The 16007-nt window shown below is 30.9% G+C and overlaps 1 protein-coding gene across 2 annotated transcripts in view; it reads right to left on the reverse strand.

Annotated features, from left to right (window-relative positions):
* The window catches only part of Dolk (Dolichol kinase), a 48184-nt gene that overhangs the window by 14787 nt on the left and 17390 nt on the right, over positions 1-16007 (reverse strand). For both annotated transcript variants that reach the window (XM_035360559.2, XM_035360560.2), the window contains exons 3-4: positions 7830-7994; positions 3384-3553 (exon numbers count right to left, since the gene is read on the reverse strand). In XM_035360559.2, coding sequence (XP_035216450.1) covers positions 3384-3553; positions 7830-7994 — 335 coding nt within the window. The remainder of the gene's footprint in view (positions 1-3383; positions 3554-7829; positions 7995-16007) is intronic.

Genomic DNA, 16007 nt, shown 5'->3' on the forward strand with positions numbered 1-16007 from the left:
CATATTTTTATTAAAGTATAGTTATGAGGTAAATAAAAGTTGGTGAGATTTTTGGAATCTAAAAAATAAAAGTTGAGGCATATTGTATATTTTTGCTTTTTAATTGCATTTCAGTTTACACAACCTTGATTTTATAAAATCTTTAACAGTCCATGCGAGTTTGTAAAATCATATGTCCATTGCACAGAATTAAAAACCCCATATTACAGATCATAGCTTGAAAATTTCCACAAAATCAATCATAGCCACTCTATCAAATTTAAAAAAAAAAAAAAAAAAAAAAAAAAAAAAAAAATCAAGTTAGAAATTTTTTAAAACATTTTAAAACAAAATATCATATAAAATTAAATGTTCCATATAGAAATCTATCAAACTAAAGTGGCCTCAGAATATTCCTATTACTTGGCACTTTTATCCTTCATATATAAAATGCTAAATTTTCTTTTTTTTTATACTTTACAAACATGCTACACTTTAACATCAGTACGTATTAATATTATACAATTGAAATTTCAATAATTAATATAATGTTTATTGAAACACAGACTAAATAAAAACATATTGAGTTTCAGTAAGTATGGAACATTAAAGAAATCTTAAATCTTAATACAACATATAATATTTTACATTTTAACAGAAACATTATAAAATATTTCTCCCACTTTTCCTAGCGTGCCTTCGTGGTGTAATAGTTCAGCTCGCTGGGCTGGTATTCCAGAGGTCCGTGGTTCGATTCCCGTAGAAGGCAGTTGCATATTTTTCATCTTTTCTGCTTCCACTCAACCTAATGACTTTACAAGTGGCACCCAAACTAAAAGGGTTGTGGATAATGATTCTCCGCACCCAGGATTTGGCGACTAGGTCCCCTAAAACCCTAGTTTCCCTTTAAAAAGGGGAGTATATAAGGTATTTCTCCCACTTTCCCTAGCGTGCCTTCGTGGTGTAATGGTTCAGCACGCTGGGCCGGTATTGCAGAGGTCCGTGGTTCGATTCCCGGCGAAGGCGGTTGCATATTTTTCATCTTTTCTGCTTCCAGTTAACCTAATGACTCTACAACATAATTTATATTAATATTTTTAGGACCAAATGCATATTTATATTTTAGTTGTACAGGGTGTCTCAAAATTCCACATAGAGACCACATAGAGGGTAGCTAGACAGCATTTCTTCATAAAAGCTTTGATGCCATACAGAGAATATGAATCATATGAGGAATGCTAAATTGACAGACATGTATACTGTAAATCAGTTGATGGTCTTAGACAAAACACTACAAGAATGTATCAGGAAAAGTATCCAATGAAACTTGAACCATAGCACCAAATGTTTTGCATTTCCATCAGAACTTCTGTGAACATGGTTCCTTCAGATTTGGGATACAAGAGATAGGATAGCCATGTTTGATTTTAACTCTCATCATGAAGGATGGCACGTTGAATGCTGTGGATGGTGATCCAGGCACAAGCATATATGCAATTGGCTACAGCAATAGATGCATACTGAGCCAGTTTATTGTGCATGCTGTAGCCTTACATCTATTTCATCTGCAGTGCATCAATTACTGCAGATGGAAGATTACCTAAGACACTTAGCATTTAGCAATGTATATTCTGTTTCAGGATGGAGCATTATTTTTCCACAAAAGGGTCTTGTTTCTAGAATGGTAATGAGGGCCCAGAAGAATCCATACACTATGGAATCATCTGTTGTACAAACCTATTTCACATTTAATGTGTAGGCAGGTATCATGGATGACTGTTTAGTTTGCCTATACTTGTAACCACCCACACTGAATGCTTAGAAATAAACTTGTCCAAAGGCAGCTTTGTCTGATTGACTGAATGATGCTCCCATGACCTTGCATCATCAGTTTGACATTTTAAAATGAAGGAGCTCCAGCTCAGTATGCTATTCATGGTATTTGGATTGGATCTTTGAGAATTGATGGATCCACCACATGGCTCCCATATTTACCAGATTTATCTAGCATAAATTTACTTTGCATGGAATTTTCAAGGTCATTGTACACAAAGTGTTCATGGCTTCTGACATGAATTGCCATTGCAGCTGTTGATATCTCCGAAACTTCACGTATCTTTGAAAACCTATCCAGCCTGTATAATGGTTAGTGACACTAACTGATGTAACAATGGGCCTGGGTTTAAATCTCAGTGAAAGCATGGATGTTTATAAACGTATAGTGTCTATGTTATAAGGGGGCACTCAAAATATACAGCAAGCTGAAAGTCCTCTCAAGAGATTGATGGTAGGGCAAGAGGGCAGAAGATCCTCGAACTGCCCTCCCCAGGGTATTTTCCCTTAACAATGGGCAGTTAACAACAGTCAGCAGAAAGTTAGCAAGGAATGATGCAAGGCCAATAGTTAGCAAGACCTAATGATACCTAAATATACCTATGGAAAAGTACAAATTCCAGCCTTGCTTCAACCTGAACTTGTAACTTTGAAAATGTTTGGCAATCTTTGTGGCATCAGTAGCCGACATGCATCATTGTGAAAGATGGTATATTTTAAACACTTTTTGAGATACGATATTTTTTATCTAACACTTAGTGTACTGTTAAGGTTCCCCTAATAAAAGCTCTTTACACTGCTTTCCATATTGTGCTCTTTCTGTGTATTTGTGGCTCTTCTATTTCCTATGAGTGATGTGTCCAATCATGCTTTCGTTTGTGAATATGGTTCAGATGTATATCACCTCCCCTTAAAGTCTGTACATGGAGTTTTGATACACCCTGTATACTATTTAAAACAGATAATATATTATTATATAATCTTCATTCTTGTTAAACAATAGTGTTTAATAAATTATGAATGACACATAGACACTTCAATTTGCTTTTAGCAACTCAATCTCAAATTGCTTTAAAATATAGCTGTTAAGTAAAACATGGTAACTGGCTGTGTACTATTACCTATTATTAATCAATTAGTACACTTTTTGCTCTTACATCTTTGATATTACTATCTGTAATATTCAATTGTTTTATTAAACATGAAGATACATTAAGCATTAAATGCAGCAAAAAATATATCTTCAACATATACAACTAGAATATTAGTTTACTACTACCATTTATTACTCAAATTTATCATAAAAACTTTCCATACATAATTTTAATAGTATTAATTTGCACTATTTTGTGACATATAAAGTAATACCAGGTAATGTAGGTATTGGCAGACAAAAGATGTAAATTTAAGAATCAGAAAGTACAACATAATACTATAAATGTGTATTTCCTTTTCCTTTTGAATTAGTAATGAAAAAAAAGTAATAATAATTATTTTTAAGAAAATTTTCCTTATGACTGTCTTAAATAGATTATTTCTCAAACCTTTCTTTAAATAAAAAATATGGATACCTCATTCAGAAGTGACAAAATGCAAGAGAGAATAAAAAGCAAGATTCCTTGTGCTATTATTTGAACTTCTCCTAAAGTAAAAGTCCTAGGGCAGTTTGTTAACAGGATAGAGATAAGTAAGTTATAATACACCATCATGAAGCAACATACAATGAATGAAAACCATATACCTATAAGTAAACCAACAATTAATATGGGATTAGAAACATATGATGTACATGTATGCATACATAGTAATATATGCACCATTTTCATAATATAAAATTTTGAATTTTTCTGTACTTTTTGTTTCTTTTATATTTTAGAATATATTAGGCATCAACAACATCAACATGCCCATACTGTAATAGAAGGGATTATTTTTTTTAATATGAATATGGAACATGAAGACTACCTGCCTGGAGAGGATTCTTTCTTGGAGAACTTTCTAAGGAAAACTAGCTCTTATTCATGTTACACATGGGGGGGGGGAAATGAAAATCAACAACACACCCAACCTGTTTTTTCAACCCATAACCACTTGGCCATTGGTGATGCCTACTGTATCAAAAAGAAGAAAGAGCACTGAAAAATGTTTGCACGTAGAACACTAGTTGATTGCAAATCAACCAAAAGTAATTCAATATAAAAATCTGCACACAAAATAAAAATGAAATATCACCAAAAGTAATTTAAATTTTAACAAACATGTATATACATAAAAAAGCAAATTTAAAGTTAAAATAATAAGCAAACATATAACAGAATTAATTTTTGAACTAATATACAATATCAATTCAGATAGCATAAGTAAATCAAGTGCAAAACAAAAACATGAAAATAAATTCACCAATTTAGCAAATTAAAATTAATCTAAATTTTTTTTAAAAAAAATGCGTAAGTGAATGACTGTTGAGCAGGCAGGAGACAGACTAATCAAGGGGAAGTTGCCTCCTAATTTAACTCTTCAATCATTCAATTCGTGTTTCGTCATTCATGCAAGCAAGGGTAAAATATTGTAAATTAGTTCGAAAATTAATTCTTTTATATGTTTGCACATTATTTTAACTTTAAATTTGCTTTTTTACGTATACACAAGTTTGTTAAAATTTAAATTTCATTCCTTGCAGCAATGGCGCAAAGAATTAATTAAATTTGTATTTATTCAATTTATTCTTTTGAAACCAAGAGTAATTTTATTGAAACTAGCCCAACATTGTCAAAGCACTGTTGCTACTATATACATATTAAAAGTTAGTATTAGGTAAAAAGAAGAGATTTATTTTTAACATGTTGACTGCCAACTATGAGATAACTCGTAGATTGCATTTTTTCCTAGAACACCAACTATGAGTTATCTCGTACTGCGTTTACTTGCCATTTTTGTGCAGCTACGATTAAACTCGGAATATATCAGTGCTAATATTGATAGATGGCTTCTGGGAAAAGAACAAAAAATCAATGCTGGCTTGCATAAACAGAAAATTTATTAAAAAATTAACAAAAATATAATTATAAAAATTAATAACATAATATGATTACATCGATTTGGCTTCTCGGACCAGAATCCGAAAAGTGCCATGGCAGTCAACGTGTTATTTTTCTGAAGTATTTATTTTTGCTTCATTACATTATGGTTGACCTTCAATAAATTTCTAGCGCTAACTTTTTTTAATTCTGACAAAAAAAGCTGCACAAAATAATTTTCATTACAAATTTAGTATTTTAGTATTCGTCACTGCTTTCATCAGTTTTTAGTTAGTGAAAGGGCGAAGAAATGATACTACTTACTATTGTCACCATAAATTACACTTGTTTAATTATAGTTCTCCATCAGAGTTGGGTATACAGGTTGCTAAGCTACTTTCAAACAATAAACTTCACGACTATATAAAACAATATTCACGACTATATAAATCACGTATGCAAATAGGAAAAACTTGTCTTTGAAGGTTCGAAACTAAAAGTTAATGGACCAAGTAAAAGAAGATCAAATTTAGAGTAAAGAAAGGGAGTTGAGAATTCCAGCCCTTTTGAGTTAATGGCAAAATATGATGTACTGAACAAACTCATACAGTGAGCAGTAAAACATGAAAGACAGGTTGCATACTTTAACAGGCACATTAAGAATTAGTAATTACAGTTATTCCCAATGAAATTACTTAGTCAGAAAATGTAGGACTATGAGCAAATTATTCAATAGCTACAGTTCACACATTGTAAGCCACAAAAAACAGCTGAAGATGATTTATTAAGAGCACTTGAAGCCCTTTCAAGATCTGTTATTAATAAAGAATATTCTTCTGAATGTTATGGGATTGGAAATATCACTTGAAAAATCCTTAATGAATTACCTGAAACAGTGAATAATCAGTTAATGTCTCAGCTTTTTAGTGTTGATAGATTACAAAATGGCATTTGTCTTCAGTAGTAGCCTTGGCAAAAATGTTGATTTGATGGGTTTTTGCAAATGCAAGAAACAATGTTTATGGCAATGATCTGCATATGTGCGTTTCTTCTATTGTTCCTTTTAAAATATAGTGGTTTTTCATGCATGCTTATAGTTCAGGTTTCTTTGGCTAGGGAAAAAAATTCACTTTTAAAATATAATTTTTTTTGTTGCAACTATTTATTATGGCTTCTATTTTTAATTTAACATCCAACTGAAATAGATGCTATACTTTTTCTCCTAGAAAAATTATTTTAAAAAACAAGAGAATTTGTACAAATGAGCATAATATGCAATCATATATTAGAAAAGAAACCATTTGGGGATGCAACATCCAAGCACCAAGTCAGCAATGATAATGTGTTTGAGGCATTATTAGCAGCAATTACTAAACTGTGGCCATCAAAATGAATTTGCAAAAAATGAATTTCACAGTATGTTTATCTATGTTACTTTTTAAAACAAACTACTAGCAGAATTGTATTAAATAATATAATAAATAAACTTTTATAATTTATTTAATTAATATAATGAGCAAAATTATTAAATACAATATCAAATACAAATTCATATTAAATTCCTTCTATGTGTATTAATTAAATAACTTAAGTTGATATTGAATAAAACTGCCATTTACTCAAAACTTATTTCTGATTTACAAATACCAATGAAAAACATTTTCCTTCATAAAATTTAGTTTCTCAGTATATATACAGTTCTTTATCTTTTGAAGATATACTGTTAAATAGAGTAAATTTTATGTAAGTGTTGCTCATTAATATTAAAATACTGTCCTATAAGATTCAAATAAAATGTGTTTTTTTGATAACAAAGACAATAATATGATTCTGACATAAGAGAAGAAATAGTTCTTATTTCTTAAATGGTAAATGTAAAAAACTGGATTATTAAACTAAGATATACAGTACAAAGTCTTTAATCCAGACGTCCATAATCCAAAATGATCTATAATCCGTACCTCAAAGCTACAAACTTTCTGCACAAGCATAAATGCATAATGAGTGTATGCATGCGGATAATACCTTTACGCATGCACGTTTAATGTATAACGTACAGTATAAGCTAGGCTAAAATTATCTATTTCAGTTAATGTTGCAGGTTGCGTTGTTCCTTAATCTTCTAATTGGATACGGCTTATTATTTTTATCAGACTGTTAGAACAGTTTTATAAAAAGTAAGCTTGAACTTTTGATTACGTCAAAAAGAGTTTCTGATTCTGGAGCTGCCGAAGGATCTACAAAGCGAAAGCATGTTTCGATGTCCATCAAACAAAAAGTGGAATTGCCACAAAAAATGGATAAAGGCATATCCTTTGTTTCTCTAACCATTCCGAAATCTGTTTATCAGTTTCACGGTGCTCTGTGGGGGGGGGGGGGAATCAGAGCGCGCAATGAACTGGAAGTTTATCTGTCAGCACTATCCTCATCTTCAGGGCAGATGTTTTTATTTTATTCGACTTATAATTCCTTACTAAATGTAGTATTTCATCTCGATGTACTCCGTCTTTGAAGCTTTTTTTTTTTTTTTTTTTTGTAAATTTGGATACTGTTTAGATCATAATTGCTCTTTATTTCATAAATTACGGTTTCATATTTTTAATTTTATAATTTCTGCATGCCATCTTACCAGATTTAAATTGATGACCTATAATCCGGAAAAAACCCTAATCCGGAATCGCTGAAGTCCCGACGAGTCCGGATTAAAGACTTTCTACTGTAGTATATTCCCTAAGAAGATAATTTACAGTTTCAAGCAATACTGGTCTTTGAAAGAAATAGTTGACTTAGAGAGGTGATATTCAATACTGGTGTTAATTTAAGTTCTAAGAAATATTGGCCATTTTTAGAGAGGGTCAGTATAAGAAGTATATATGATAAAATATAAAAAAAAGAATATAAATATTCTATAAAATATAAGCCAAAAATTGAGGATATTAAAAGAATAATATTTAGCAAATACACAATATTAATATTATTAAATAAAGAACTTGAACTTACTCCATGGATGGATGTACCAAACTACTGCTGAAGCAGGAATGGCAAGTATATAACATATATAATTAGCAGGAACATTATGCTTAATTTTACACAAGAACAAATTTTCCCATAGATAACCAGATATGATAAGCCAGATGCAAACTGTGAATAACAACCTATAGACACCTTTAAAGAAAATTCATTTTGCATAAGCAAAATTATTATCACATTATCACAAAATTAGATAAATTATTACATTTTTTAGCAAAGCAAAATGCTCAGCAATTGATATACTATATATTTTGACTCTTGTTAGAAATGAAATAATAATCTACTAAAATTCAAATGTGATATCAGATCATACTTAATATTCAAATCATATGCAAGTACACTTAAATCCCAATTTAATGATCGCCTAGAAATTAAAAATAATAATTAAAACATAATTATATTGCAAATTGTTATTATAATATAATTATATTGAAAATTATAATTAAATTAAGGTTATATTAATTTGAAGAAAAGTCTTAATACACTTTTAAACATATATTATAAAATGATAAAACTTCTGTTTGTATTTATCACTTAACTAGACCTCTTATGTGCTTTAGTTAAAACATAGCAAAAATATTATTCTTTATAAAATATTTTGAATACGAAAAAAATTCCATAGTATTTTTTATACATTTGAAATTGCACAAATCACAGCAATCATTAAATCAAGATCATCATTAGACTAGAATAGCATTATAAATGATAAATTCAAAAATTACTATTTAATCATCCTGGTTACAATTCATGTATTGCTATGATTATCAGGCACAGCAAAATTTAAATTGTTACAATTAGCATAAAATGCAATTCAATGCACAGAAAAATTTTATGATTTAAGGGGCCACACTCAAGTTTAAAAAAAATAGAGCTAATCATTCTAGTTATTTCACAACTCAGCATATCAGTCAGGACACTGGGTACCTTTTGATTATTTTTACCATTACTATAAAATTGCAAATTTGTTGAGGATTAAATTTTCACCAAGCTGATAACACCAAAGATAAGGGCCATTTTCAAAATTGCAGTGCACGAAGTATTTCATAAAAGAGCAACCAATCAATAAAATGAGAAAGAGTGAGAAACATCAGTAATAAAACACGTGCTTTTTCCAAGAAATCCTTCTGCAAATTTTCTGTACTGTTGCTCACCCCATTTACACAGCAATTTGTTTTCATAAAATAATAATAATAATAATAACTGGAACATAAAATTGTTCTTTGAAAGATCCGTGTAAATAATGTAGCTTCACTGGTGTTGTAATTTTACTGGTACTGCATATTTGATGCAGATAGCGATTTTTCAGAAATTTTGACTCAACCGTTTTGTTCCACTATTTAGCTACACTTTCTGAAATCTGCATTTTTTCCTTACTATGCAGCTTGTGGAAACTATGAGTATATTAATAGAAAGCATGGTGTTATAAAGTTCTTTCCACCTTATGAGCCATCGATGAATTGAAACAAAATTATCCTATATATTTTAGATTTTTAATACTTTCTGATTATCTACACTTTTCCAAGAAATCCTTCAGTAATTTTTTAATTTTTTGCACTGCTGTTTGCCCCATGGAAACAGCAATCTGTTCTTACAGGGAGTTCACAGAATTGCATGAACTAGACAGTGCACACAATTTTGCACTGTGCACTAGGCAACAATAACTAAAGCAAAAATTTGCAGTAAACAAGATGAAGTTATCTTCAAAGCAATTTCCAAGCTGTGTTTGATCAATTTGCTTACAATTTTTCACATTGCATTTTCATAAATCATGTCGTTTTAGAAACATAATGTCATAGAATGCAAATTTTTGCATTTTCTATTGTTGGGGTAAATGCCACATTTCTGCAGATACATAATGTTTTCTTTTTCATCAGCCAGCAAACTCCACAATCGCATTACAAGAAAAACAAATATACTCAATACCAAAAGAAACACTAATATACTCAAACAGATGTGTATTACATGCATAGCTGGGCTGCCATATATATGATTTTTTGGTGACACAATGAGCTGCCACATAACTATTTTGAAGACATACTGTACTACCTCGTGAATAAATTTCACAACTCTTCAGCGGGATGTGAATAAATAGAAAGTACTAGATACTGTTGCATGCTACAGTTCCTAAAAGACTTTCTTAATAACTATACTGGATAACATAAAGAAATTCAAACTTAAATAAATAATAGTGCACACAGCAATTTAAACTAGGAATAAATAACCCAAGGAGAAAAACAGAAACAATGTCCTAAGTGCACAAAGAATATCACATATGAACAAAAGCAGATAAACCCAAGAGAAATGCTCTCTAACAAAACAATCACACACAGAGACACACACACGTCAAATGGTGTCTCTTTAACAAAAAAGTATCAGGTGCACTTTTGAATATTTCAAGAAAAACCATTCCTAAAAAACTGAATATGCATTTTCTGGGAACATCCAGAATGTCATCAAGTTGACATAGCAAAATGTCACCTGTTTGGCACATAAAAATTGTTGCTAAGGCACATTAGAGGGTTTCTCTACCCATATCACTAGTTCTCTTAAAGGTATCCTTATAATTCAACTGTCATCTATTCCGGATTTAGGATTTTTCTTGGTATTAGATCATCAATTTAGATCTAGTAAGATGGCATGTAGAAATTACAAAACTAATGAAATAGCGAACCATTTATGACCTTAAGGGAATCAAAATTTACAAAAAAAGCTCAATATTTATTTATTTATTTGCTTTATTTAACATTCCCTTCAAAGTAAATTGTTTTTCATTGTTGTTTGTTTCTTGTGCTAATACTTTCTCTTTAATTCTATCTATAGACATAATTTCTTGTTCAGTTATAAAGTTCCATTGTTCGAGTCCTGTAATTACCACATTGAGAATTCCCACTAAATTGTCAACTGAATTTTTTTCATTCTCAGCAACTCCTCTATCACTTTCTTCACTATTGGTAGAAATATTTTCTGGATTTAAGTCAATACTACAGATTTTTGCCATCCTTTAGTTGACTGAAAAACTGAATATGCATTCATGCTTATAGGGCATTGTCATCATAATGAAAAAAATTTGTCATATCAGCTTCATTTCAAATTACCACATCTCCACATTTCTTTACAAATTCCATTATCTGGAAAATTTCACTTTTTGTTTGCAATATTTAAAAACTATCAGATTTACAGCTATCATCATAAGACTTTAGCTACATCCACTAAATACTATTGGCGATGTATCATGAGAATGAGAATAAAGACATGTTGTTTTTTAAAAATTTGTATTGCTTCTATCCCATGCTGATGAAAGTAAGCCTGAATTAGATTAGTTTAGTTATTTATTATACTTACATCTCTTTCTTGCACATACTTAAGGGCTTATCCAAGTTCTGAATAAATAAATTCCTACCCATACTTGAAGTTTATCCAGGATCGGCTCAGTCTATGCGGGTCCTAAATTTTGATGCCAAGTTCCTCCCTAAATTCTAAAAATTTTGCTGCCCCTAATTTTGCATTCCACTGCCTTTCCTGAATTCTAAAGATTCTTTTAATTTTGTTGCTAGATGCTTTTCTTAAATTCTAAAAATTTTGCTTCTCCTAAATTCTGTTGCCTGTTGCAGCTCAACCAGCTCTGCTGCCATCCTGGGCTTATCTGAATAACAAATCAGTTACTCTGAATTCAGAGTATTAAATGCTTTTGGCCTATGAATACCACTGACAAAATGTATTTTTAGCATACATAGAGAAATTTCTGTTAAATTTCTTGTCATCTACTTCCTAGCACAGTAAGCTGAAGTATGCAATCATCACCAAGCATACATGAAAGGTGCTCTTTTGTATTCAGTTACTACTAACAAAAGTTTCGACATCGCTGGGTGAATCACTTCTCAAGCTGCTGCATGCTGATAGTCATGCGGTGATAAAAGCAAAAAATAATAAATAATGATTTGCCAAGTTGGCATAAATTATTCAGTAGGTGTAAAATCAATGATGTTTTGATGTAAATATATCAGTTCTAGATGTGTGATATGCAAAAAGCTGGCTGTAGAGCCAAATTATTGATCATACTGATTTATAATAATAAATGATTGTTTCTCCAATATGGAGACCTTTTATTTAGTGCTAAATTTAATTTAAGGAACAGGACACTCTACATTTTGTTATGAAAAAATATCATATATGCATGCATAAAGCATACAAAAAAAAGTGTTGCAGCAGGTCCTGATTTTAGATTATTCTGGATATTGGATGTCAGGATTTTAGATTTTGTATTGGATTTTGGATGTACAATCCACACACACACAAAAAGGGAAGTTCTATATCTCCTCTTCTACTGGGACGATTGATGAAATTCAAATTGCATTCTTCATGTCTCGAAAACGCAACTTAGGATGTATATTAGATTTATAAATAGCACTATTCTAACATAGGTATTTTGACACAAAAATCGTACTTTTTCTGAAATAACATACCAATTTTTTACATATTTCGATTCTACGACTAAAATTATGCCTAAATATGAAATTTTGTAAAATTTGGTGCAAAGTTTATGGAGAAATTCAACAATTTATGTTGCTGTCTTTTTTTTTTTTTTTTTTTTTTCAAGTTTACGCCAAGAATAGCAGGGCTGTGGAGTCGGGCAGATTTTGGGGTAAAAGGAGTTGGAGCTGGAGTCGCTAAAAACAGGTCGACTCCGACTCCATGGACAGTTTCAATTTGAAATGAAATTAAAATTAATTGAAAAAAATTAATGACAAGCTGAGTTATTCTTTTTATTTATGGACTGTATACATTAATAAATAGCTATTTTCTATTTTACTGACCTATTAATAAATAAATATAAGGGAGGAGGATGGACGTGATATTTGCCATTAATGATTAAACTGATTCATTTAGTTACTTCATTTAGTTACAAATATCACTGGTAAATTTAAATAAGCAGCAATAGCAGCAAGAACTCCTAAAATTGATGCCATTCTTAGGAAGCAAGCAGGAAAAGGAGCAATTATTGATAAAGCAATGCGATAAGAAAGTACATATTTGATGATAAAGAGGTTTTTTAGAATTAAGAACTTTTTAGAAGATGTAGATAACTCTAATGTTTCACTAACAGAAAGACTGTGAAATGATCTTTCAGATCATTTCACAGTCTCTTCTTTCTATACCATATATAGCCACAACAAACTCTTCTTTCTATACCATATATAGCCACAACAAAGCTGCAATTTGAAGAATTGACAGGAGGCGATAATGGGATGTTTGTTCTTTCTGAAATGGAGGGTTTATTGCAGAAGGAATAATTTCTTCAATGAAGAAAAGAGAAACTAGTTTGCTAGACAATGAGATCTAGCTGAGTTCAACATATGGAGATCTGAAACACCGAATTTTCTTGGATGATGAACAAATTAAAAAGGCAAAGAAAGCCATCTATGAACTTTCACTAAAAATGAATTATTCTCAGAACAATTGGAGAATTCGAATCAGGACAGTCAAACTGAAGACATTGCAATTGAGTGTCTATCATTCTTTCCCACTGATGAATTAGATTTTGAGAAATATTTTTGGATAATATTGAAAAGGCTAAGATAAAGTGAATGAAAATAAAAAATAAAATAATAATAAAAGAAATAAAATAAAAAAAAAAACACCCAAGAGCCTTTCAATATAAAAATGAAAAAATACAAAGAAGATTTCTACACAGCCTTTGAAGAAATAGAAAAGTATGATTGCACTTGCAAGACACCTCTTTTAGAACTTATAAAAATCTATCCCAAAAAGTTAAAAGAAGTAGCCCATAACAGTAACAGCTCTTCCTTCTACTTAAGTTAGTGTGGAAAAACTCTTTTCAGCTCTGAAGCTTATCAATAGCCCTCCAACAAAGAAGATCTTGCCGAAGCTATACTGTTTCTTAGAAATAACTAATGCCAGTTTTTCCATTCCATAACAAATGCTAATTAATATAAATAATTTGCTATGCCATGAATTCTTTTTCCTGTAGCATCTATTACTTCTTTTATATTAAAAAAATAAGCTGTAACCCATGTGTATATGTTTACACACATATATGAGTCAGAGTTGGATTCATTAAAATTCCAGGAGTCGGAATTGGTCATTTATCCAACCGACTCCACAGCCCAGAAGGCGAACTTCTTAATATATGGCAACTTGGTCACTTGGCGAACTTCTTAATATATGGCAACCTATTTTCATTTCCCTTTTTACATCGTAGGTGACAGGGAAAAAAGTCACAATTGTTCCTTCTTTCAAATAATGTTCTTTATATCATATTTTTAATTATAATTGTAATTATTTTAAGTAATTTATTCTTTTTGAATTTCATTTTAATGGTTTAAGTTGTATAGTTTCTTTCAAATAACTGATTTAAAAATTTCTATTTACTTATTAAAAGTGCATAGTTTAAATAAAAGGTGCATGGTTATTTTTTTTTTTTTTCAAATAGTTTTCTTTATACTATATTTTTTAGTCATAGTTATTATTTTAGGTAATTTTTTAATTTTTAGACTTTTAATTGTTTGTGTTTCATTGTCTCTTCAGATAATTGTTTTAAAATTTTATATTTATTCATTCAAACTGAGCATTTTAAATATATTTATTAATATACATTTTCCAGCATTTGATTTTATTTATTTTAATTGTGTTTCTTTCGGAAGAATACTTTGTGACCCAGACTACAATGCATTTGAAAACTGCATATATTAAAAGAGAAAATACAGTAAAGCACAGTTAACACGTCTTTCAATGTTCCATTCAGAAAAGATATTTATAAATAAAAGAGATGTATATCTGATATTTAATTTAGGATGACTTGCATACATTGCTTTAAACAGTTTTATCATTGTGCCCATTGCTTTACACAATTTCTATCATCCTACATTTAGTTTCTTAAAATGTTATTCATGTTTTAGTCAAATATTTTATTTTTGAAACCGCAAGAATCAAATATAAGATCAAAAAAGTTCTAATTTAAAAAATTACTAAATTTTATTCAAAATTTTTTTTTTCTTCTTAATGACTTGCTCTTTTTCTTCAGGCAATCTGCAAGTATATTAAAAAGCATCCAACTTTTTCAAAACATCTTGGTATTTCTGACATTCATTTTAAATAAAGTTATCACCTTCCATTTCATAAAGGCCCACAAACAGTTGAGTGGTAAAGTCATTGAACATTAGTAGAGTTTGCTTCAAGGTTTGAATCCCGGCAAAGTGGTTGCATGGGCGTTTTCCTGGTTTTTCTCATGTGTAACGTATATGCTAGTTGGTTTCCCTTAGAAAGTTCTTCACGAAGGCATCCTTTCTTTAAAGACAGATAGCCTTGCTTTGCCATAATTTAATAATCCAATTCAATCCATTTCATCAGTATATAGTCAAAGCCGTTCTCAGTCTTTAGAAGCTAAGCATTTTGAAGGCATGAGATGAAAGAAAAGACTGGTTTCATCAAGATGGAAAATGTCTTTAGATGATATCCATATACGTTTTAGAGACATTAGGATTTTTTGGAAGCAGGAGACTTGAAAAATGTGCAATGCCCTCACCACGAACCTTTCGAATACATGCAGAGTATGCAGATCATTACACCGCGAAAGCATGCTAAGAAGGTGAGAGAAATACCTTATATACTTCCCCCTTTTAAAGGGTGACTGGGGATTGGAGGACCCAGTCGCCAAATCCTGGTGGTGAAGAATCATCATTCACCACATTTTAGTTCAGGCGCCACTGTAGAGACATTAGGTATGTTTTTTAGAAGCGGGCGAAATGAAAAATAAACAACGCCCTCTCTGGGAATTGAACCACGGACCTCTCGAATAGGCACTGAGCGTGTAGACCACTACACCACGAAGGCACGCTAACAAGGCTGAAGTAATACTTTATAACATCACTGGATAAATTCCTGAATCTTCAAATAATTTGACTGAGGAAATCATGGAATGTTCCATTTATGATACGACATGATGCTCTATGATGTAATTTAAATTTTTGAAAATCAGTCGCTCTTCAATTTAATCTGCAATGATATGGTTTTTGTCTTTTCTGTTAGTACTAACTCAATTGCTGCTATTTGCCGGTGTGCACGGTGAAGTGTTTTCTCTCTGAATACCCAACTTCTTTGAAGTAGATTCCCCTTTAAATTTTTGCTTTT

This window comes from Stegodyphus dumicola, chromosome 2 (genome assembly GCF_044657685.1).
Source record: "Stegodyphus dumicola isolate Sdum_Otavi_A_Nest chromosome 2, ASM4465768v1".
Lineage (NCBI taxonomy): Eukaryota > Metazoa > Arthropoda > Arachnida > Araneae > Eresidae > Stegodyphus > Stegodyphus dumicola.